This window comes from Vipera ursinii, assembly GCF_947247035.1.
Source record: "Vipera ursinii genome assembly, chromosome: 3".
Classification (NCBI taxonomy): Eukaryota; Metazoa; Chordata; class Lepidosauria; order Squamata; family Viperidae; genus Vipera; species Vipera ursinii.
This window is the reverse complement of record NC_139516.1, coordinates 151,257,229-151,283,172: the sequence shown is the minus strand read 5'-3', so window position 1 is coordinate 151,283,172 and position 25,944 is coordinate 151,257,229. Positions and strand designations below refer to the sequence as shown.

The window sequence follows — 25,944 nt, the reverse complement described above, 5'->3', positions numbered from 1 at the left end:
GACCTCGCGCCCGCTGGAAAACACAGGAAACTCCGAGCCGCGGATTCTCTGCGGCGCATGCGCAGTCTGTTCCGCTTTTGACTGGAAGCGACCGGGAAACGCGGGCTGGCGGGCTTCGGGTCTTTGAAGCGCTGCAGATTCTTTTAGCAACAAATAGTCCAGGCGATGGAAGGCGGCCGTGCGGACGGGGAGGTGGAGCAGGCGGCCTCCGAGGCGAAGGAGCGGCCGGGCGTACACTCGGCGGAGGGCGGCGGGCCCCGGGAAGACCTGGAGGAGCAGCAGAAACGGCTCTGCTTGGACTTTGCCTCCATCAGTAATAGTGGCGCAGCCGAGGCTGAGCGCTACCTGTCCGAGAACGGCTGGGATATGCAGGTAGGTTGCCGTTCTGAGGCTTTCTTCCGGCCGCTTCCTGGACCTCCACCACGGTGCAGGTAGTCCTCGACTTACAACAGTTCGTTTAGTGACCGTTCGAAGAAAATATGGCTTATGGCCGTTTTTTCACGTGGACGAATGTTGCCGCACCCCCATGGTCAGGTGATCAAAATTTAGACGCTTGGCCTTTATGATGGTTGCAGGGTGCCGGGGACCTGGGACCGTCTTTGGCGACCTTTCGACAAGCAAAGTCAGCGGGGAAGCCACGTTCACCTAACAACCAGGTTACTGACTTATCAACTGCAGTGATTCACTTTACCAACTGTGGCAAGAAAAGGCCTAAAATGGGGCAAAATGTCTCACTGGACAATAGAAATTTTGGGCTCAGTTGCGGTCGTAAGCTGAGGACTACTTGTGCTATGTTTTGACTTTTCTTTTCTAGAAGGCGCTGAATTCGTACTTTGACCCGTCTCCTGAGCAAGACGTCAACAGGATGCCCCACCCAGTTTCTACCACAGGGGCTCCGTAAGTTATGCGAAGGCTCTTTGTGGAGAAAAGGAGGGAAAATCTTTTGCTCCTTCCGTTATGTGGCCATGTTAATCCCTTTTATTTGTCATTTATTTGTATCCCACCTTTATTGTTATTACAAATAACTCGAGGTGACAAACGTCTCCAACATACCTTCCTCTTCCTATTTTCCTTACCACAACTTTGTGAGGTGATTTGGGATGAGAGAGAGAGAGAGAGTGACTTTTCACTCTTTCCTCATTTTCAAATTTATTAAGGGATTTTTTTTTACAGCCACTGTTTATAGTTATGAGGTTGAAAGTTGACAGAGAAATGAAACTTGGTGTTGTGTGGAGCAGAACACAGTGCCCATGCAAAATGACATACCTACAAGCCTGCTTGCTGACCTGGACCCTACCTGATCATTTTCTTCATGCCTGAACTTGGTATTTATGCATAAATTGTGCATAAGTTCTAATATACTGGATTTGTAAAAAAAAAAATTGCATGCTACTGCATGGAGTTAGTTCAATATGATTCACAGCAACTGAACATTTTAGGTCAGCATTGGTTCCAAGTCTTAACGGGGCTCTGACTTTCCTCTAGTTGTAGTGAATCCCTATAGATCTTAAATAGGAGTACTATAGTCAAACTGATATACTGAATTTCCCTGCCAGTTGACCAGATGTCATAGCCATTGCCAAGGCATTGTAGGAATAGACTAAAACACAGGCATCTAACTTTTGACTTGCCTGAGCTGCACTCAGTTGTTTTGGGCCGCATATAAAATATATAACTAGTTAATGTATACAGATAGTCCTCGATTTACAACTGGTTGTTAGGTGACAAAATTCACTTAACTGTTTCACTTAGCAATGAAAATTTGGGACTCAATTGTGGTTGTAAGTTGAGGACTACCTGTATAATAAACTTCCTTCCTTTTTATATTTTTAATGACCTTATGAGGCCGCATTACCAGCTGTCCAGGGTGGGTAGACATGCTTAGTCTAAAATATTTGTGGGGGGGGGACTCTAGTTTGTCCCTGTCTTGTCCCTGTCTTAGGTAGAAATAGTTGTGGCGCAGTTGGTACTATCCTTTGAATAATTGTTCAAGCCATTGTAAAAAAATGATAATGGTAGCACTGACTGAAAGCTATAGTGAACATTTCTCAGCTTGCTTAAAAGTTATAGCTAGATATATGTAATGTGCTATGCCTTATTTTTCACATATAGTTAAGGAAATAAAGGTAGCTCTCAACTTTAGTGACTGTTTGAAGATGCAGCAGCACTGAAAAAGTGACTTTTGACCATTTTTCACACTTCGGTGGTTGCAGCATCCCTGTGGTCACATGATCAAAATTCAACCACTTGGCAATGGATTTATGACGGTTGCATTGTCCCAGGATCATGTGATCACCTTTTGCAATCTTCTGACAAGCAAAGTCAATGGGGAAGCCAGATTTACTTAACAACCGTGTTACTAACTTAACAACTGCACTTAACAGCTGTGACAAGAAAGGTCATAAAATGGGGCAAAACTCACTTAACAACTGTCTTGCTTAGCAATAGAAATTTTGGTAGTTTTGAGAACTACCTGTAATTTATCTGGTTCAGTTTGTGTGAAATCAATAAATCATGGCTAACGAATCATACTTGATAAGTTTCACATGCCAAGCTAAAACCTTAGGGTAGCATAGGGAAATTGATGGCCACATAGCTTCAAGGCTGATCTCTGATGTGAAAAATTCTAAATGTTTGTTTCTGTGACAACCACAGCATTCTATGTAGTTGTAAACTGGACCTACTGCAGATGACAATTTTCTAAAATTAGTTTTTAAAGTCTGTGGATAAGTAAATGTTCTCGAGAAAATTGCTTTAGATGATATGTTTTAATTTGTGTGCATTCCAGTGTTGAGCTAACTGATCATTCAACTACCAATACTGTAGCTGCTGCAGTGGAAGCTGCAGGCATCTATCCACAAGATGACAGCACTTTTTCTTTAATTACTTGGAATATTGATGGCCTGGATTCAAATAATCTGCAAGAAAGGGCACGGGCAGTCTGTTCCTATCTAGCTTTGTAAGTACCTATCACAGTAATCCTATGGGCATCTAGTAGAAATAAGCCTCAATGATTGAATGAGGTTAATTATAGAACAAGCATGCTCTGGACTACATTATGCATTTGTTTTGTGCTAGGTACTTTTTAATAAGAGTTGAATATTTTTTGTAATACAATGCTAAAATATTTATGCATTTAAGTCTCTTAAGTAACAAAAAGTTTTAGGTTGTCTAAGGCTTTGCGGCAAAAATACATTACTATGCCTGATAGCAAAGTTCTTTATTTCTTTTATATCAGTAAAATATAACTACTCATCTAGAATATGGTAGAAATAATTATTTTTAATTTGCATGAATTGGAGAGTAAGTTACTGTGCTTCTAAAACATTAATCTTAGGTTTTATTCAGTCATTATTCTCAATTTAACATTCTCATATTTATAATCTTAATAATTCTAGAATGCTTATTAAAGCATGTTTTGGACAAGGCTACAAGCAAATTAAAACAATCTAAATCAAAATTACTATTGCAAGATTTCTGCCAAAGACAGCCCTCAGATGGCTCCCATTATTTCTAATAGCCCTTTTCTGTATTTGGATGATAGTATTGCATGATGATTTTGGGATCTGGGTTGATAAATATTGAAGTTAGCTAGCACCCAATCATTTAGGCTACTTAAGGTTAAAAAAATATGAATTCTTTAAAGCATGTCAACTATAATACATTGCAGTAATACATAGAGAAGATTATTAAAGAATTGCAGTGCTTCCTCTGAGTAGATGCAGTTGTAGTTAGCAAGTTACTTTACACTGATTGAATGCATCTTATGCAATCCTATATATGGGACAAATATGGGACAGAGTAATCTGCCTTTCAGCCCCAATCTAGGAGTGTGTTGCAGGCAGATGTAGTTACAACAAACTGTATGCATATATGTTAGATTTTATTGACAAACAGTTAAATGGAGTCTAGTATAGCTATTTTGAGCGATTTAGCTCTCATCAGCTAGCCATACCCTAGCAGATTACTCTGTCCCATATTTGGGTAGACCGGGTGCTCTGTCAGACACTTAATCTTTTCTCCCTGGTTTCAGCTGACAAAAAGCAAAGAGAACCTGTGGCCTAGAGGTTAATACAACTGCCTAATATGCAAAGCAGCCCATGTTCGAATCTCAGAAGGGTATGGCTAGCTGATGAGAGCTAAATAGCTCAAAATGGCTATATTAGTCTCCCTTTAACTCTGTCAGTAAAATTTAACGTATATACACTGTGTGTGTGTATACATATACATATATACACATACATACACACACACACACACACAGAGAGAGAGAGAGAGAGAGAGAGAGAGAGAGAGAGAGAGATCAAGTTACAGATTACAGATCAAGTCCAAGTCTAAAACAAATGCACCAGTTCTGGAAAGAACAGCATCCAGAATCAGAAATAACAGAACAGAGACTAGCAGATCAACACCAATTTATAATATGAAATAAAGTATTCATAGAAACAGAATTACCCAGGGCAAAGAAATCAAAGCCTTGCCAGAAGTAATTCAGAATGTAGAGGCAAGCAGGGGGAGTTGGCAATGAAGGAATCTAGCAGAGATATACAACTGTTCTCATTTGGAAACCAGGCACCTCTTCCTCAGGAAGAACAAAACCCTCTGACTAAAGAAATAAAAGAATTGAAACAAAGAATAACTGAGCACAAAAACAATAGCACAAAAACAATAGAATAAGCTGCCTGCATTGAAGCTTGTTCCAAGGAAACAGCTAGCACAAGCATTAAAAGATGCAAATACTGCAATATCAAGTATAAGCACCAATTCACTGCAAGAAACAAATCAACTAATGTACAGCACAGCTGCAGTTATAACAGTACCTGGGATGCAAAATCAACAAAGAAGAAAAACAAAAATGGAGGGTTAAACTAGAAAATGAGATCAGCAAGTTAAGATCACATGCAAGCAAGCTGGAACAGATGAAAGAAAAGAAGTTGAAGAACAAGAAGACAAAAGAATACCAAAACAAGAAATACCACTTAGAAACGAGGAAGATCAAGGAAGCACTGGGAATAATAAAGCAGCAAATAACAGCTATAGCCAGGAAAATCAGTAGATACGAAGCTCGAATTGCAAATTATAGGCAGAACCTCCAATTTCAATCCAATCAGTTTCTACCAATCCATCAATGGAGAAACTGCAATGAATCAGTCAGTACCTGACAAGAAACAGTGCAGTTCTGGAAGCAGATATGGGATAACCCAAAGAAATACAAGCAAGGATGCGGCTTGGTTAAAAGAGGTGGATGCAAATAAAACAGAAGTTGAAATGAAAGAACTAGTAATAACAGCAAAAATGGTAGAAAAAAGAGCAAGGAAGATCAAAAATTGGTCAGCACCAGGTGAAGATGAACTGCATGGGTTTTGGTTGGAACATCTAACTGTTATATACCTACTCATTGCCAAGCAGTTCAACAATATACTACAAGGAGGAGAAATTGAAAAGTGGCTAACAACTGGGAAAACCTACCTAATAATGAAAAATCCAGCAAAAGGGGCAACACCAGGCAACTACAGGCCAATTACCTGCTTACCAACAACTTTCAAATTGCTAACTGGTGTGGTAGCTGATGCTGTACATCAGCACCTAGTTGAAAACAATCTCTTTCCACCGAAGCAGAAAGGAAACCACCCCAATAGCAGAGGAACAAAAAATCAACTCCTAATAGATAAAATGATCTTGGAAAACTGCAAGAAAAGGAAGACCAACCTGAATGTGGCATGGATTGACTACAAAAAGGCATTTGAGTCTCTGCCACATGACTGAATAATCAAGTGCCTAGAAATAACAGGAGTCAGTAGAAACATCAGAAAATTTGTGCAAAGATTGATGCCACAATGGAAGACGCAGGTCAATGGTGAAAGACTGGGAGAGGTTAATATCAAGAGAGGAATATTTCAAGGAGATTCATTATCACCAGTACTATTTGTTATTGCACTGTTTCCTCTGTCAACAATACTGAACAACTCAGGACATGGCTATCAAACATCAAAAACATCTGCCAGACTATCCCACCTCCTTTACATGGATGATCTGAAGCTGTATGGAAAAACATCATCTGAAATAGAATCACTGCTGAACACTGTCCGTATATATAGCCAAGATATTGCAATGGAATTTGGCTTGGACAAATGTGCCACACTTACTCTCAAACAAGGAAAAATAGTGAAAACTGAAGGAATCAAGATGCCCCACGAAAATAACATTAAGAGTCTGGATGGGGAAGATTACTACAAATACTTGGTTATCCTTCAAGCTGAGAACATCAAGCACACTGAAGTCAAGAAAAAGATTAGAAGTGAATACATCAAGAGAGTGAAGATCTTAAAGTCCATACTCAATGGAGGAAATACCGTGAAGACAGTCAACACCTGGGCATTTCCAGTCATTAGATACACAGCTGGAATAGTGGACTGGACTCGAGGAGAACTAAAAGCAATGGATAGGAAGACCAGAAAAATAATGACAATGAATCATGCCCTTCATCCACGCAGTGACATTGACAGACTCTTATCTACCAAGGCAAATAGGTGGACGTGGAATGCTGCAAGTACATCAGATAGTTGAAGAAGAAGAAATGGCTTTGGAAGAATATCTGAAGGACAGTGATGAAGATGCACTTAAATTAGTATATCAGGAAGGCTTACTGACTACTGGAGAGACCAAACTGGCCTACAAGAAAGACCAAATGAAGAACAGAATAGAGGCATGGAAGACAAAGCATTACATGGCCAGTACATTAAAAAATAGCCGGGAAAGTAGATAATAACAAGACCTGGCAATGGCTAAGAACAGGAAAATTGAAGAAAGAGACCAAGGGACTAATTCTGGCTGCACAAGACCAAGCCTTAAGGACAAATGCATACAAAGTCAAAATTGAGAAGACAGCAACAGACAGTATGTGCCACCTATGCAAAGAAGCTGAAGAAACAGTGGACCACCTGGTAAGCTGTTGCAAGAAGATCACACAGACTAACTACTAATTTTGTCACTTGGTCCTAGTCAATGGCAAACCACTTCTTAAATCTTGCCAGGGATTTGTCCAGGTAGTCACCAGGAGTTGAAAATAAAATAAAATAATACATGTTTTATTCCCACAACCCTACTGCTTACAATTTGTTTTAACATTTAATAAATGCTTATAAGCAGCATGACAAAGTAGCAACAATGGTGCACTGGAAGATCTGCAAGAAATATCATTTGCCTGTAAGCAAGAACTGGTGGGATCATAAAATAGAGAAAGCCATAGAAAATGATAAAGTTAAACTGCTCTTGGACTTCAGAATTCAAACAGACAAGCACCTGCAACATAACACCCCGGAGTTAACAATTGTCGATAAGAAAGACAAAAAAGTCTGGATAGTGGACGTGGCACTGCCTGGAGACAGCAAAATAGACGAGAAAGAACTGGAGAAGATAACAAAATACAAAGACCTACAAATAGAAATCGAAAGAAGCAAGGGTATTACCAATAGTAATAGGCGCCTTGGGTGCAATCCCAAAACAACTGGAACACCACTTGAACACCATTGGCATTGACAAATTTGCCATTAATCAATTGCAAAAGGCGGCCTTACTAGGAACTGCTTCCATCCTGCGACGATATCTGTAATGCCATCAAACATCCACATCTGCTTATCCCAGGCAGATGGTAAGGACTTGATAGGTAGACAAAAATGCCAAATCCAGTCTGAACATTTGGCTGATGATCAATAATAATAATAAAGTTGGAAGGGACCTTGGAGGTCATCTAGTCCAACCCCCTGCTCAGGCAGGAAACCCTATACCATTTCAGACAAATGGCTGTCCAGTCTCTTCTTAAAAACTTCCAGTGTTGAGCATTCACCGCTTCTGGAGGCAGGTTGTTCCACTGGTTAATTGTTCTAACTGTCAGGAAGTTTCTCCTTAGTTCTAGCTTGCTTCTCTCCTTGACTAGTTTCCATCACTCGCTTGTTGTCCTGCCTTCAGGCCCTTTGGAAAATAGCTTGACTCCCTCTTTGTGACAGCCCCTGAGATATTGGAACACTGCTATCATGTTACCCCTAGTCCTTCTCTTCACTAGACATACCCAATTCCAGCAGCCGTTCCTTATATGTTTTAGCCTCCAGTCTCCTAATCATCTTTGTTGCTCTTCTCTGTACCCTTTCTTCTAGAGCAGGGGTGTCAAACTCAATTTCATTGAGGGCCGCATCAGCATTGCGGTTGCCCTCAGGGGGCCGGGTGGGTATGGCCAGGGTGGGCGTGGCCTACTGGGTGGGCGTGGCTAGAGTGCATATGGCCTACTGGGTGGGCGTGGCCAGCTCTACATCATTCGCATCAAGGGTGCCTATGGGGGCCTGGGCAAGAGTGGGAGAGATCTGAGGGTCTCTGGCAGGAGGAGGGTCTCTGGGCCGGGGCCAAGGCAGTGGGGGCCGTTCCCTCACTGTTTCCAGGATGGCTTCGCGGGCCACATAAAACCACTTTGCGGGCTGGATCCGGCCCCCGGGCCTTGTGTTTGACATGTCTGTTCTAGAGTCTCAACATCTTTTTTATATCTTGGTGACCAAAACTGGATGCAGTATTCCAAGTGTGGCCTTACCAAGGCATTGTAAAGTGGTATTAATACTTCACATGATCTTGATTCTATCCCTCTGTTAATGCAGCCTAGCACTGTGTTGGCTTTTTTGGCAGCTGCAGCACACTGCTGGGTTGTATTTAAGTGATTGTCCATTAGGACTTCCAAGATCCCTCTCACAGTTACTACTGTTGAGCAAGGTACCCCCTATACTATACCTGTACATTTGGTTTTTCTTGCCTAAATGTAGTGCCTTACTTTTTTCACCATTGAATTTCATTTCGTTAGATAGCACACACACACATACACACACATATACATATATACGCACACAGTATATACACACACAGACAGATAGACATGGATAGAAGTGTTATCAAATGCCCACAGACATGCCCACATAATTTAATATTAGTTTAGCAAAATTGCCATCTTAACTGCATCTTAATTGCATGTATCTGTAAGCATCTGAATATCTGGTGGAAATCTGAGGGTAAGATCAGATTGCAATATTGTAATAAAATAAGCTAATTTCAAAGCATGAGTTTTAAACTGGATTCATTTAAGAAAAATTAAAATGGTTCAAGATTTATATATAAAACTAGTCCATGATTAATGAATTTAAAATGTCTAGTCTCATAGCTGCATTGCAGGAGTGCAGAATTCTGTGAGACAGAGGTTTGCTTACATTATATAGTTTTATCGTATGCTTGAATATCATTATTGGTACGTAAGTAACACTCAGAAATAACTTTTGTGTGAGAATCATCACAAGGTGTTCACGTCACATCTCAAGCAACCCAGAACTTTTAGTACCCTAAATAAAACCTGGAAAATGTGAATTGGTGCCCTGGTTATTTTAAAAAGAGTTAGAAGAAATTAACTATGGAAAATTGTGAAGTATTCTCCATTCAGTTGCTAGTACCAATACCATAACTTTCTTTGCTTTTTTTGAAGTAACCACTTTTCTTCCTACAGTTACAATATGTCTCATTATAAATGCCTCTTTTTAATTTAGATACAGGCCAGATGTGGTGTTTTTACAAGAGGTTATTCCTGTATATTTAAGTTACCTCCAGAAGAGAGCAGTCAGTTACACAATTATTCCAGGTAAATGAAGTTATCAACTTAATGCATGAAGTTATAGTAGTCCCTCCCAGGTTAATGCAACAACTGCAAATACAATGTTATTTTTATGATACTGTATAATGCCACTATGTAGAGCTGCAGAAAGTTGATTATACCAGCTTCCTAGGAAGAGATAAAGTATGGTTGGAATCCATTAATGAATTTCAGCCTCATGTATCTGGTGTGGCTGTGTGGACTTCAGAAGTTCTTGTTTTTACCTAATTACACTTCATTATAACCAAGACTGAAAAACATGTTGTTAATCTTGACCTATATCATCCCTTAAATTAAACCTTTGGGGAACTTTCCAGAATATTCCAAAAGTTGTGTACCTGTTCAGTGTATAACTAAAAGTGGAAATTATTAAATGCATGGGAAATAATTGGATTAAAGGTAAAGGTAAAGGTTCCCCCGCACATGCGTGCTAGTCGTTTCCGACTCTAGGGGCCGGTGCTCATCTCCGTTTCAAAGCCGAAGAGCCAGCGCTTGTCCGAGGACGTCTCCGTGGTCATGTGGCCGGCATGACTAGACGCCAAAGGCTCACAGAACGCTGTTACCTTCCCACCGTAGTGGTCCCTATTTTTCTACTTGCGTTTTTACGTGCTTTAGAACTGCTAGGTTGGCAGAAGCTGGGACGAGTAACAGGCGCTCACTCTGCTACGCGGCACTCGGGATTCGACCCGCCAAACTGCCGACCTTCTGATCGACAAGCTCAGCGTCCTAACCCACTGAGCCACCGCGTCCCTTTAATAATTGGATTAACTGTGCTTAAATAATATAAATTAAACCCAATTTACTTCCTTTTGCATGCACAGCTTTGGGATTGCATGTTTCAGCTTCTCATGCAAAGTCCAAGTGTAATCTTGATCCAAAAAAAGTAAAACTTTGTTTAATGGGGTTAATTTAAAATGAGAAATGAAAATAAGTGGATACAAGTCTGAAATTCCTCTAGACTCAAGGCTAATGTCTTTTATTGTGTCGAAATTCTGAGTGAAATGCCATGATGTTGACGTTTCCTTTTTTTTTGTATGTTTGACCATCTGTCTCTCCAGGTAATACAGATCATTATTTTACCGTCATCATGCTAAAAAAATCAAGAGTAAAAGTTTTAAAACATGAAATAACAGCTTTTCCTACAACCTCTATGATGAGAAATTTATTAGCAGTATATGTAAGTGAGTTTTACATCAGCTTTATGGAGAAAATCGTTTAAAACATGAAATAACAGTTTTTCCAATAACCTATAGTCAAGACTTTTAAAAGCAAGTCAATGGGGCAATAGTATGAAAGGAAATGGGTATTCTCACTATAAAGTTTGAACTGTTACTTTATGTTTACAAGTATATTAGCTCTTTGTATTATAGAACATAAATACATTTGTACAAAATCAAAATATATGAGAACTTTTCTGTAATATTACAAGGGGATTGAAAAGCTAAATTTTCACTTATTGCAATATTCGGTTCACAGCTAAGTTTAAAATAGGTTAGCTGTGTTATAGTTTAGCACTATATCTGAAGCAATCAACTTTTCATTTTCTCTTATACTTGAAATCTCATTACTATTCTGCATACTTTGAAAAAATAATAGACTGTGGATTAAAATGTACACCATGGGTGTACTAACTTGGATGACCTTTAATATATTAATCAACCAATTCTGGGGCTCTAAAACGTGAGCTGTGACCTAAGGAGGTCACAAGGAAATTTGAGATGGTTGTGCTCATTACTGTTACACCTGAGCATGGTTAATGAGGGATTTATCTTTGCCACCCATCTGGCACAGCCTAATTCCAAGTGTTTCCCAAGGTGACCCACTAAATCAAGGCTCTCTTGCCTACTTTCATATTCCAGTTCTATGTAAGAAAGTGAAGCCCCTCTGAAAAGCCAAACAGAATTAGGAAGCAGTTGGGAACAGCAAATATAACTATGCTAGTGAGTCCCAGTGGAGCTGGGAAGTTGAAGGACCTAGACTGGACTGACGGACCTCTGGGCATGATATTCCCTGCCTAAAGGAAAAAAGCAATTCTCCCCTTTGGATCAGTACTGCCTTGTTGGGGGTTGCGTTTGGGACAGACAGACGTCTTGTTCACTTACAAGGATGTCTGAGCGGGCAATATGGTAGGCAATGTAACCTTTTCAATTGTTGGCAAGCATTCTCAGAAGGAATAGCATTCAAATATGGGTTGAGCTGTTTCTGGGGAAAAAAGCTGTTGAAGGTGGGAGTCCTGATAGAATTTGGTATGAGTGTGTTATTTAGGGGGAGAGTGGCTGGCAACAAAATTAATTTATTATTGTAGGAGATCACTGATAACCTGAAATAAATACAGCTTGCATTCTTACTTAGTTTCAATTTAAATTAAGGGTAGGTGGATGTACAAGCTTTAAAAGGCTTCATTTTTGTGACATTCAAAAATAAAAGGTGGAATGGGAGAACTAATTAATGTAAAAAAAAATTTCATGCTGTGCATCTTTTTTTTTTAAAATCAGGCAAACATTTCTGGCAATGACCTGTGCCTTATGACTTCCCACTTGGAGAGTACTAAGGATCACAGTGAGGAACGTTTAAAACAGTTGAAACTGGTGCTTGCCAAAATGGCGGAGGTACCCGAATCAAGTTCTGTGATTTTTGGAGGTGATACAAACTTAAGAGACAAAGAGGTAAGCTAGGGCAAATGCTTTTCTTTTCTCTCAGATCCTTCTTTGGATGTCCTTTCCCAGTATCTACGGGTAGTCCTTAAACTTAAGATACCAGTTGGGACCAGAACTTCCATTACTATGCAGTGTGGCTAAGCAGTGTTCACATGACCTCATTGCTTAGCAATGGCAATCCCTGTTGACATTGTTAACCAAATTCCACCAGCTGTTAGTTGATGGCCATCTCCAATCCAAGCCATTCCAGGCTAGGTCCCTCCCAGTCTTGAGCCTCTGCTCAAGGGGCAGTAAGGGTCTGCCTCCTATTCACTACTACCCATCTGTTCATCTTCTTCCCCATCTCTGCCCTTTTGGCTGCCCTGGACAACAGCGGTCCCAGAACCACATCACTCTGGGGCTGCAAGAAACTCCTAAGGGGCAAAACAGTGGAGAGCCCCAGTAGTGCGGTGTAGCACAAAGCTGCAGCCGTCCTGGGAAACATCAGCCGCTCCAGATAGCATCAGCAGCGTGGGGCAAAACTACAGCCCAGCAGCATGACTCAAATCCCAGCTGTCCCAAGAACCTCAGCCACCCCAAGAAGCCCCAGCAGCCCCAGCCTGCTGCCCTCACCCCAACCCAGCAACCCAGCCCCTTCTCTGCCACCCCAGCTGACCTGCACCATATTTTTGCTCCTACTGCTGACAAGTCATACCCGCTCTGGCCATGTAAGGCCATCTTCCCTGGGTTTTGTGAAGAAACCACGGTGCACGACTTTAGGAAGAAAGCTTTGTGCAGCCATTAGCTGCCTCGCAAAGGGTCAGGCCGGGCATGTTTGATCAGCAGCAGGAGCAGGAAGATGGCAAACATCAGCTAGGGTGGTGGTGGCTGTGGAATGCAGGGCACCAAAAAGGCACAGACATGCGGGAGATGGGTAGGGGGAATTGAAGTACCTCTGCATTTGTAAGAGTAGGTGGTCTGTCAAAGACCTTAATTTTGATCACGTGACGACAAGGCTACTTCAGTGGCAGTAACTTTGGGTATAGGTCTGTGGTGGCGAACCTATGGCATGGGTGCTACAGGTGGCACACAGAGACCTCTCTGTGGGCACGCGCGCCGTCGCCCCAGTCCTAGGCCTTCAGCTGGGTTTTATAAAACCTTTTCGCTTTAGGCCTCCACCGCCATGTACCAAAAAAAAGGCTCAATCAATCAATCAATTTCAACTTATCACGGGGAAAAAAAAGATCTCGCAAAGTTCGAATTGATTGATTGAACCTTTTAGTCCCACCCACTCTGCCGTTATCACTGCAGCCACACCCACCCAATGGGCCACGCCCATCCGGCACCCCGATGGTACATAAGTGGGTTTTGGGTTGCAGTTTGGGCACTCGGTTTCTAGAAGGTTCGTCATCACTGGTATAGGTCATAAATCCCTTCATTCAGCACTACTAAAACTTTGAACAGTTATTGAATGAATGGCCATAAGTCAAGGACTACTTGTATAGACAAGGTATTTCCCCATATATTACATGTGTTTTTCCCCTCAGTGAATTATTCATGATATTTTGTACTGAGCAGGATATTAGTAGTGGTTACAGATAAAAATGTTGATTGTTGCATGTCTTATGTTCCCAGTTGTGTATCCCCAAAATTACTGTTACTAAGGGGATATGACCTTTTCTCCCGCTCTCAATCTGCTGGATCACTGTTAGTTCTCTGGTAAGATGGCCGGATCAGTCGTTCTTTGATAGCTAAAAGCATTGGCATACTTTTCCATAATGTAATATGTGGATTATTTTTCTAGTTTGGTTTAAGGTTAGTTAGCATCCCACAATCCAGATATAAGAACCAGCCCATACTTAATCAAAGGCAGGGTTTTTCTCTTCAAATTGATGCACAATGTCCAGGAAGAAATACTGATCTCCCAGGTCTATAAAAATCACTTGGATAGGGCCACTGATTTTAGAGAAGAAACAGTGTGAATTACTTTAGAAGACAGATGTTTTTTTGCTTTTCTGTAATTTTCTATGGTGTTAGATAATATTGTATTCCTCTGACATATTCAGACTTCAAAGCAACATGATGATTACTATGTTTACTGCTATATTATCGCTTTCTGCTCTTATCTTTATCAGGTTGCTAAAATGGGTGGCTTACCTAACAATATTTTGGATATTTGGGAGTTCTTGGGCAAGCCTGAACATTGCCACTACACATGGGATACAAGCCAAAACAATAATTTGAATGCCAGGTACAAGTGCAAATATCGGTTTGATCGTCTGTTTTTCCGAGGTGCAACAGTTGGTGGACAGATTATTCCTCGGAGCTTAGATTTGATTGGTCTGGAAAAACTAGATTGTGGCAGATTTCCTAGTGATCACTGGGGAGTGTTTTGCAATTTTGATGTGATATTGTAAGAAGAAAACATTTCACTTTTCTGATTTTCATGTTCTTCAAAATTTTACACCAGTTCTAATGTTAATTTTGATTCACAATTGTCTAAACTAAGCAGTTCCTTTTACTTGTTTGGGGAGTTCTTGCTTAGCAAAGATGAAACTTTCCATTTAAAATACTAAGATCCCATGCAATGGAAAAGATATTTTAGCTAATTTGTGCATGTGTGGGAGGAAATTATTTTATGTTGTGTATATTATTCAAAAGAATAGAATAGTTTACTAAACACACAATTTGTTTTTAATAAAGAATTCTTGGGAGTTTCCCTTTAATGACACTATGTTCTGGTAGCTGAAATGGGGGGGGGATTATAAATTCGGGAAGAAAAAGATAGACTACAATTTCAGGACCATGAATCCATTGCTGGAATAGCCTCTTAATTCCTAGTTCTTCCCAAGAATCAAGGGTTGCTGTTAATGAACACTACCCAAATCTGCTCTTTTCTTTGAGTGCCCAGCCCAGGGGTAGGCTGGCTCAGCATGGCTGGCTCAGGAATTCTGGGAGTTGAAGTCCACGAGTCATAAAAGAGCCAAGGTTGCCTACCCCTGGCCCAGCCCCTAACTTTTCATGGTCCTACTGCTGCTTATTTGTTCCCTGAGCTTTCGAACCGGAGTACAACCAAAAGCCAAGGAAGCACCTTCTGCGTGGCATGCTTCTTCCAGGAGGTGGTAGGAACTGCGGCCAAAAGAAGAGACAGCAGTTTCGTTCATGGCAGAAAGGTGGCAGGGACACTGAAGGAGAGAGTCCTAATTTGAGCAAGGGCTTTGTTGCAAAAGAACAGGCCTCTTCTACTTGTGTTTCTGTTTTCAAGGCAAGGCTTCCATTAGTGGAATTTATGGCTCCAGTGCCAACTGTGTTTTCAACATTTCCAGCTCTCTAATTAGCCAATATGCTTTTTAGCTGCCGCTGCCGCTGCCAATATAAGATGTCCTGCTATACAGAAGCTTAGTACTTCGTTTCTTAGCCTAACCACTAGATGGATATGAAAGGAATGCACATTACAATTGAATTGAATTGGAGTACTTTATTTGGCCAAATATGATTAGACACATAAGGAAGTACAGAAGCATTTAGGGTACTTGCAAAGCAACAGAGAGAATAACAACAACAGTAATACAAGTAAAAGGGAGAACTAAACATAATAAAAAGGATAAATAATACTACAGTCACACCGTATGAGTTAATATACATACACATCAGACAGAGCCTGTGAGAATTAGGTGTTCAGCAGAGTGACAGCACAAGGGGGAAAAAAAAACCACTCCCTGTGTCTACTTGTCTTGGTATGCAATGCCCTAAAGTGCCATCCCAAGAAACAGTTTATGTCCTGGAAGGGTCTGTAGATAGCGTTTCCGGCCTCCTTCAGACTACCTGCTACCTGTTGGAATCTGTACCTGTCCTGTTTGGTTGCTGTTTGAAACCAGACAGTTATAGAGGTACCAATAACAGGCTCAATAATTCCTCCGTAAAACTGTGTTAGCAGCTCCTGGGGCACTCTGGATTTCCTGACTCGATGCAGGAAGAACATTCTTCGTTGCGCCTTTTAAATGATGGTTCTAATGTCAAGTGTCCATTTCAAGTCCTGGGAGATTATAGAACCCAAAAACTCGACGCTACTGCTGATACTGTGCTGTCACTGCGCTTCAGTGGTTATATGGCCTTGACATTGGTATTTGAACATAGATCGTTTTAGCCTTTATATTTTATTGTGTTTTACTAATCCAGATGAAATGTTAATATATATTGCTAGTCTGTGTATGATATGCCATATGTTAAATAATAAAGTAAACAACTGGAAATCATGAGGTTGCTTAAATATAAAGTTGGCTGGTGCATGGCTTCTATTGTGAGAGTCTTTCCTGCAAAGCGATTTCTCAGCAGCCTTTCCTTTACGTTGTGAAAAAATGCTTAGGACACATGATGAAGAATGCTGCCTTCCTTTCATTTTTTATTCCCCTGCTAGCTGAGGAATTCTGGGAGTTGAAGTCCACACACTTAAAAGTTGCTGGGGTTGAGAAACAGTGGTCTATTAGAGAGTAGCCTTCCCCAGGTCTGACCCTTGCAATAATCCTGTCTCTGAGCTCTAAAAAAAGTTCCTTTGACCTCATGACATTTGCTTTACTACAGTATGGATTGTCAGCTGTCAGGCCTTCTATAGAGAGGTCTGTTCCTTTCAAAATTTATTTATTTATTTATTTATTTATTTTAATTCCATTTATATCCCGCCCTTCTCCGAAGACTCAGGGCGGCTTACAAGCTTAGCAGTAGCCTTCATTCTCTGTATATGCCTGCTTATTAGGGCTTTCACACACACCCCAAGCGGCATTATTACAAAGTCAGCTTAATTGCCCCCAACAGTCTGGGTCCTCATTTTACCTACCTCGGAAGGATGGAAGGCTGAGTCAACCTTGAGCCTGGTGGGATGCGAACCTGCACTAATTGCAGGCAGCTGGTGTTACTTAAGGAGGCATTAGCCCACTGCTCCACCAAGGCTCTTAAATGAAAATGAAAAAATGAAAATCATGTCCAATCTGTTTAGTTTACCACAAGTGGACTCCAATCAAGGTGTACAAACACGTCAGCAATGATCAAGAGAAATGCAAGGCTCTTGAGCTAAATTTCAAGTGTTGCAAAGGGTCTGAATACTTATGCCAATGTGATATTTCAGTTTTTTTCTTTTTAATAAATTTACAGACATTTCTACAATTCTGTTGTCACTTTGTGATTATGGCGTACTGAGCGTAGATTAATGAGGAAAAAAATGAATTTCAACAACTGTAGAATCGCTGCAGCATAAAATTGACAAAAGCAAAGGGGGTCTGAATACTTTCTGAATGAATTGTATAAAGAATAGAATAGAATAGAATAGAATAGAATAGAATAGCTTTATTGGCCAAGTATGATTGAACACACAAGAAATTTGTTGTGGTGTGTGTGTGTGTGTGTGTGTGTGTGTTTCCATACAGAGAATATCATTTTAGCCATTGTCTATCACTGCAGAATGAAGGCCTCTTCTGCATGTTTCCAACCAATTGCTTTGGCAATTCGGCCTGCAATACTCACTGATGTCATGGATCCATCTTGTTTTAGGTCTCTTTCGCGGACGCTTTTTATCAAGTGGGATCCATTCTATGACTGCCTTGGTCCACCTGCCTCAGTTCTTCTCACTGTGCGACCAGCCCATTTCCATTTCAATTCCTTACTCCCTTGATGATATTGTACACTTTCATTTCATTCCCTAATGATCCATGTGCAGGTCTTTCTATCCTGTCTTAATTATAATGCTGAGCATGTATCCTTCCATGGTTCTTTGCACCACTCCTAGCTTTTGTACCGATTGTGAAGTTATTGCCCCTATTTCACCGGCACGTGTCATATAAATATTTTTTTGTTACGGTATTGCTTCCCCCCCCCCCCTGTATTAAGTAAAGCAGCAGCGACAACATCCGTAAGGGAGACTACGGAGCTTTGCTCTCCCTCTCAGTATAAATATGAAATCACCAAAGTATCCAGTATAAATAAAATCACCGCGTTTACTATGTTCTCCCTTTCCGGTCTCTCCTATGTCTGGTCCACGGACGCCGATCATCCCCGGGACGCTCCGAGGCTTCCACGGGTGACTCCTGGGGTCCCATAAGAGAACTGAGGGGAGGGCAAAGCCGGCCCCGGTGGACGGGGGTTGGGGTTGGTCGTCGGACCGGGGGGGAGGGGGGGCGGCGGACGCGGGTTGAGGGGTCTGAAAGCCAAGCGAGCAAGGCGCCCTCTTCACACACGCGCACGCCCAGAGCCTCCCTCCCACCTTCCCGGCACTGAGCATCCTTCGCTAGTTGGCGCCTGGGTGTCCACACCCACTTATTTTTTTTCTCCTTCCCCTGGACCGCGCTCTGAACGGCTCCCCAAGTCCCGGGGAAGAGAAGCGGATGGAGGCGGCTTCGTCCCGCCGAGGTCGCCGTCGCTGCCTGATTTCCGCCGACCGTCGCCAGGTAAGACGAAGCGGAGCTGCCCTACCCCCCCCCCCCGCCGCCGCCGCTGCCTCCGGGGCGCTGCCGGGGGGGGCGGGGGCGGGGGACCGTCCGCTGGGGTGAGTGCAGCAGCCGTGAGCCCGGGGAAAGCGCGGTCTGCTTCTGCTGCGGGTCTTGACGGGGTGCTGCTGGGTAAGATCCGGAGCTCCTTCAAGCCGGAGTTTCCCCAATACACACACACACACACACAAACGCGCGCACACACACACACACCACATACATACATACATACATACATACATACATACATACATACATACATACATACATACATACATATATATATATATATATATATATATATATATATATATATATATATATATATGACGGGATGCTTCTGGGTAAGATCCGGAGCTCCTTCAGCCGGAGTTTCCCCAATACACACACACACACACACACACACACACACACACACACACACACACACACACACACACACACACACACACACACACACACACACACACACACACACACACACACACACACACACACACACACACACACACACATATATATATATATATATATATATATATATATATATATATGGCTTGCCGGGAGGAAATGCGACAAGCCTCACCGATTCCAGATAGCACCTCACCTCCCTTCCCCCCCCCCCCCCCCCCGTCGGCCAGCCAAAAAGGCTCGATTCACCCTCACCTCATCTCGTCTCATCTCATCTGAGGAGCTCGTGATGCTGCTCTGAATACCCCCACTTCCCCCTCCCCCCCCCATCGATATTCCCTAAAAACATGGGAGATCCCATCGCAGATTTTTACGGTGGCTACCAGGCCGAAAAATAAATAAATAAATCATACAGACCCGCCTAGGCAGCTGTGAGAAGCCCACTGCTCCCTCCCACCTGACTGAAGTTGAAGAAAAACAAATCTATTAGGTTGATCGGAAGGATGGGGACGACATGGACTTGATTTGGCTTTGTGAAAGGATAGGCTCTTGGTGACAGCAGGCTGGCCAACCCAACAGTAGGCTGAGGGCAAAGGATAGGATTGCTTGCTTGTAGGAGATGATTTATCATTTCCTATATTGGATAGACCACAATGTTTACCGGATGCACGGTTGCAATAAGAATTCTGGTGTCCTCCCTTTAAAATTGACACAAAGAGTATTAGACTGGAAAAAAAACACCCAAATATAGCATACATATATATTTTAGACAGCTGCATAGAGTGTTAAAAACTGGCAACTCTTAAACTGGTTGTCAAGGTTTAACAGAGCAATCCTATGTGTGATGGGGGAAAAATAAAATAGCGTTGAGTTTAGTGGTGTTTACTCCTTGGGAACTGGAACAGAATAGCGTTCACTGGTTTTCACATACAGTATTTGATAATGTCCCTCCTCTTTTTGCATCCAGGTTTTGAGATAGAGTAGTAAAATCCATATGAGCTAACACGTATTTTCAATTTCAAAGTGATTCTGATGTGTGATGACAAAGGCTGCCGACAGACCTCAGACCATTTTTGTGTGATCATTTCTTAAAAATATTTTGTGCTGCATTTTATATAACTATTGTGCAACGAGGAGAAAAAAATACATTACACTGGGATAACTTGCTTAAGGAGAGACAGTTGCAATCTTTGCTGCATATTCTAGAATAGAATATTTTGATTTTGGCTCCTTAACCTCACATCATGCTTTATTCAAACTGTTACGGTATCTGTAGGCAAAGAATGTGTTAAAAGCTAATCAGGATTGTAACTCTGTGATAGAGTTATTGCAGGGGAACCTGGAGTTTCTCTACTTGGAAGGTTTTCCCCATTTATCTCAATGGAGGTTTTCCACTCCCACAGTAACAAAAAAGGGTGGGTTCACTTTGGCAAGAGTTCCATTTGTATTGTTTAGGGCTATGGACCAGATGTTTTATTTCTACTATTTTAAAATCTGTTAAGTTACCTTTGGTATACACTGTGCATTTATATCTAATCATGACACTAATGACACAACCTTGTACACGTCTACTTGAGCTCAATGGGGCTTAGCCTGAATAAGGAAGTGACTGAGCTGCAGAGATAGTATTATTTCAGCCGATGCATGATGAGCTGCTTAAGCGATTTTTTTGTTGTTTGGGTTGTATACCTTGCATGAGGAAATACAGGGACTAAGCTGATTCATACAACCCAGTGTTAAGTATTAAAATCCTTGTTAGTTGTCTTTGTCAGCGGAGAGCCAATGAACAATGTTGGTACTATAGTTCCTCAGTAATGAGTTTTGTACACTACACATTATGAATGGGATGGTGTCCAACTCTCTAGGTCTAAGAATAGCATCTCTCCATCACCAGTGCCAAGGTACCCTCTAGGAATTCTGGGAATTGAAGTCCACAAGTCATAAAAGAGCCAAGGTTCCCCACCCCTGCTATAGGCTGCTTCAAGAGATCCCCAAGAGAAAATAGTTATTATTATTTTTTTAAAAAAAGCCCTTTTAAATAGTGGTAAACTTGTGTTGCAGTGGTCTCAGAAATTTCTCACAGGTGAGGTCCCTGTAAGCGCTGGTGACCTCATGAGACTTTTCAGATGATTTTTTTTTCATCCGAACTAACATGCAATGATAACTGTTCTCTGCTAGGGTTGCTAATCTTTTTTCAAACTAATCATATTATATATCTGTTCCTTGGTCTGCTGAAGCCATACTTCCCATTTGTGGTCTTATTTCCTTCAGCTTTTAGAGGCATATATTGTATGCTCATGTTTTGTCTTTGTTTTAGACCTAACCCTCTGGAGCCTTGTCTGGGTGATGATTATCTCAGACCTAATTCTTATAGCAGTTGTATATGTTCATTTCTCATTGTGCACATTTTTCCAGCATTAGCCTTTTAATTGGTTAAACTCTTTTTAGACTAGAAGTAGAAATATTGCAGGACAGTGATTTTTTTAACCTGTTTCAAATGCCGTTGTCAATCTTAACTGTTCTTTTTAGATAAGGCATTGATTTCGGACTGCCCCGACCTGCGCTTGTTTCGCTGGGACCTGAAAACCTGGCTTTTCGATCTGTCCGGCCTGGACTGAGGGGGGTTTTAGTTTTAAATTTTAGCATTGTTTTATTGTTGGGCTATTATTAATTTAATTCTTTTTAATTCTATTTTTATCTTAATTTGTATTGTCTTTTAAATATTGCCCTGTAAACCGCCCTGAGTCCTTCGGGAATAGGGCGGTATAGAAAACCAATTAAATAAATTAAATAAATAAATTTCATCATTTAGATGAGGCACTGCTTATGAAGAATATTAGACCTTCAAGTACAGATGTTGAGCAAGGTAGCAAAGAAATAGAACTGTTTCTTTTTTGTTAACATGCTCTGCTCTTTGGGGAAAACAGTAATCTGTTTTTTATTCATATAGCAGGTGAATAAAAATATTTCATAGTTTAGTAACTATGTACTTTGATAACAATAGACCAACAATCAAGAAGTAAACAGTCAAGGAACTATCAACTCAAACAAGGAAGCTAACAGTAAACAACAGCCTAATCAAGGAACCACCAAGAACATCCCACCAATACTGACAGAGCAAGCCACTAGTATGTAATATAAGAACAAATCCCATTCCTTTCTAACACTGATGCTGTTACCTGGCTTGGTAATGAAATATCTGCAAGAAAACAACCAAGCTGCTTGCTGTTTTCAACAAAGCATCAAGGATCCCACAGATCAGCCCTGAGCTACAGATATTCTCTTCTATCAGTTTGATAACATTTGGGACAGAAGTAGCATTGATTTTATTTGATCCAGAGTTGGTAGTTTTTACTGTAAGCTGCTATGAAAATATGAAGTATGGTAAATCACAACCCCCAATTTAAAGATATTAAGCTCTGACATTCAAGACATTTAAAAATGGAAAAATGGTGATTGAGGAAACTTTAACATCTAGATTGCAAAAAACAACAACAACACCCCGTATGTTTTGATCCCAGTTTGCCAGCCCTAATTTACAGGAAAATGGTTAATCATGGGCAGATAGCCTGCAGCCTAGTTCTGTATTTAGATCTATGTCTCTAATGATATGATGCACAGAATCAAAGGGAATCTCACTCACATTTCTCTGCTGCCACCACTGCATGGATTTCAAGAAAAGCAAGAGATCTAGAATGAGCTGCTGAAAGGAAAGGGAGGAGTCAGGGATAGCTGCAAAATGTCTTTCTTCAAAGTTTTAAAAGTTACCTTTCTTAAAAGTAAATTGTTCCTTCTCTGCTTGGGCATCAGAGTAAATTTCTGTTAAAAGAGGGGGAAGTTTCAAGCACTACAACTCATTTAATATATCACAGTCTTTGGGGAACGCCCGGGAGGATTATTTACCTAATTAAAATTAAAATTATTTTGGGCAAATGGTGGATAAACCATATCAAATATGTTGGGTGCAGATGCTTGTAAAAGAGCTAGAGTCGAGGGATATTCATAATCTTTTTATTAGTATTAATAGAATATTATTGCTTGTGAAAAGTTGTTACAGGAGTGCCTAATGTATGAGGGCAATTCAGAAATAAACCTCCGTTTGGTTATCAATGACAGACGCTCACAGATATAGAACTTTTATTATACATATTAGAAAACTACAACATTACATTACGACATAATTGCCATTCAAATTGAGGCACTTGTCATAACGTCTTACAAGATTTGAAATTAGTAGTAGTTGCTCGGTGCCAAATTTGGGCTATGGAGGGTGTGATCAAAAACATTCCAATGGAACTGCTTCAAAAGTTCTTGTGTGCGTCTAATGCAGGGGTAGGCAACCTTGGCTCTTTTATGACTCGTGGACTTCAACTCCCAGGCTCAGGAATTCTGGGAGTTGAAGTCCATAAAAGAGCCAAGGTTGCCTACCCCTGGTCTAGTGGTGTGTGGGTTAGGGTCAGCATGCCCTGACACTTGTTATGGATGGCTCGTCTAAGTTTTTGTAACGTTTCACAGTAGACTTCTGAATCGATGGTCAAACCACACTCCATGAACTTCACTAGCAGTACTCCTTTGGCATCTTCACATCTAGCAGGATTTCCTATGGCAGGGTTCATTTTCAATTCACCTAGTGGATGAGTCAACTGCAACACAACCTTCTCCTTCCACTCCTCACTGCCTACTGAACTACTGTGCCATTGGACGGGCGTCACTATCCCCACCTACTTCTCGCGCATGCTCAAACGGAGGTTTATTTCTGAACTGTCCTCGTATAACTCTTCTATAGTTTTATAGGAAGACAGGCCCAAATTATAATCTCATTTCTCATTTTCTTTTTACTTTCTGCAACTACAATTGTCCCTACTTCTATAGCCAGACGGTAATAAATATACTTCTTGTTTTTTTTTTTAACTTTTCAACTAATACCCGTGGCTTTCTTTTACTCCTTATTTTGCCAGCCCTGCAGATTCCCCCTCTTGAAATCAGGCTGTGTAAGATGAAGTTTACAATAAGATTGTGTAATTTCCACGCTACCGTCTGAACAGGATTTGGTACTTCCTCCTTATGAAAGGATGTCTCTTCTGCCAGGTCTGAGAATCTTCTGTTTACTCTTGGTGGCTCTAGCAGGTAAGCCCTCCCTCTTGTTCCTGTTGTTAAGGTCAATTCCTTCCAAAATCATTGGAGAAAAGTAAGGATGTATTTGGTCAAAATTATCCACCGAGCGGACTTCCGGTGGCTCCGCGGCGCTGGAGACAGCCTTCCCGGGCTGCCCGCGGCTCAGCTGTGTGATTTTTCGCCCGAAACAGCGCCGATCAGCTGTTCGGGCGAATTTGAAGCCCCCTCCTCGGGAGAAGAGGAGGGGGTGAGCCCCCAGGTAGGGGTCGAGTTCTCCGGGGCCGCCTGAGCTTGGAGCTTGGGCGGCTGAAGGATTGAACTCCCCCGTAGCCTGGGCTGCTCCCAGCTGGCTAGCGTCTCTGCTCCGGACTTTATGGAGCAGAGCCAGGCGTCTGCGACCATCCCTGCTTGAAGGAGAGACTATGAAAGGAAAAGAGCAGGCAGAGCAGTACAAGAGGGAAAGATGAAGAGATGAAGAGGATTATTTTATTTTACTCTCAAGCTTGATGGACTTTGCTTAAAACTTAAAGTGAAAGTGCGTCACAATTGTAAGTAAAAGATGGCGGCTAAACCTCCCCCTAGAACTTTTCGGAGTGCTGGAAATTCTCCGGTGCAACAACAATCATTACTGCAGGCGTTGCATTCTCCTGATGTATTGACATCGAAGGATCTTGAAAAACATACCCAGTTAATTTTGGAGTCAATGGGTGTTAAATTTGCACAGATGGAGGAGAAATTGGAGAAATTGGAACAGAGAATGGAAGAAAGGATGGAGCAGAAACTTAGAGAGATGAAGGTAGACATTTTGTCCTCAGTGCATAAAGTAGCTAAATGTGTGGAGGTGCTGGATGATCAAGTGGAAGACTTGACTCAAAAGAATGCTATATTAGAAGCAAAAGTATTGGAAATTGAAGATTTAAAAGACAAAATGGATAGCGAACAGAGTCTGGCTCAATTTTACCAGATGCAGTTTGCTGTTAGAATTAGAGGCCTAAAAGAGAATATTAAGGAAGATTTAAAGCAGCTGGTTTCTGAGGCTTTTGAGGGGGTATTGAACCATCCAGCATCTGAAATAAAACAAGGCATGGACAAAGTGTTTCGTGTGAATTCGTGGATTGCTAAGCAGAGAAAGTTGCCTAGAGATGTGGTGGTTTATTTTGTAAAAAGGGAAATTAGAGATGAAGTTATACAAGCGGCCTATGATACTAAAGTTGTGATTGCTGGTCAAGAAGTTTTGGTTCTAAAAGAAATTCCTCCAAAGATTTTAAAGAGAAGGAAGGACTTTATATTTCTTGTGCAAGAGCTTAAGCAAAGAGATATAAGGTTCAGATGGGAGATCCCAGCTGGGTTGAGCTTCATGTATGATGGCAAAAGGTACTGTTTGGGTACTGTGAAGCAAGCGCATGATTTTTACAACAATGTTTTAAAAGCAACTCCATCAACACTTCTGGAAGCTGCAGAGGGATCTGGAGAAGGAGAACATCAAGAGGATGAAGATGGACAGATAGACGAGAAGGGTACAGGAGGAGATCAAGCTGCAACTCTTTTGGATGATCCTAGAGAACAGAGGGTGACGCGTGCTGCCTTAAAACGCTCAAAAAAGATTAAAAAATAAGACCAGTAGAAATCT

The 25,944-nt window shown here is 41.4% G+C and overlaps 1 protein-coding gene across 2 annotated transcripts; it reads left to right on the top strand.

Annotated features, from left to right (window-relative positions):
* The first annotated feature begins 110 nt into the window (after positions 1-110).
* On the top strand, positions 111-18,217 carry TDP2 (tyrosyl-DNA phosphodiesterase 2). 2 transcript variants are annotated; one of them, XM_083358923.1, is made up of 8 exons: positions 111-372; positions 815-897; positions 2,789-2,959; positions 9,573-9,664; positions 10,735-10,853; positions 12,172-12,342; positions 14,448-14,563; positions 17,857-18,217. In XM_083358923.1, the coding sequence occupies exons 1-8, from the start codon at positions 166-168 to the stop codon at positions 17,975-17,977; spliced, it is 1,080 nt and encodes a 359-aa protein (XP_083215049.1). In that variant the 5' UTR covers positions 111-165; the 3' UTR covers positions 17,978-18,217. The 2 variants fall into 2 exon arrangements, with proteins under 2 accessions (XP_083215049.1, XP_083215048.1); XM_083358922.1 differs by lacking the exon at positions 17,857-18,217 and having other exon boundaries at positions 14,448-15,043.
* The last annotated feature ends 7,727 nt before the right edge of the window (positions 18,218-25,944 follow it).

Bases quoted from the DNA above. Each gene is read 5' to 3' on its own strand.
- TDP2 (XM_083358922.1), top strand. From the start codon at position 166: ATGGAAGGCGGCCGTGCGGACGGGGAGGTGGAGCAGGCGGCCTCCGAG. The intron at 9,665-10,734 runs GTAAATGAAGTT...CTGTCTCTCCAG, and splicing joins CAGTTACACAATTATTCCAG to GTAATACAGATCATTATTTT. The intron at 12,343-14,447 runs GTAAGCTAGGGC...TATCTTTATCAG, and splicing joins CAAACTTAAGAGACAAAGAG to GTTGCTAAAATGGGTGGCTT.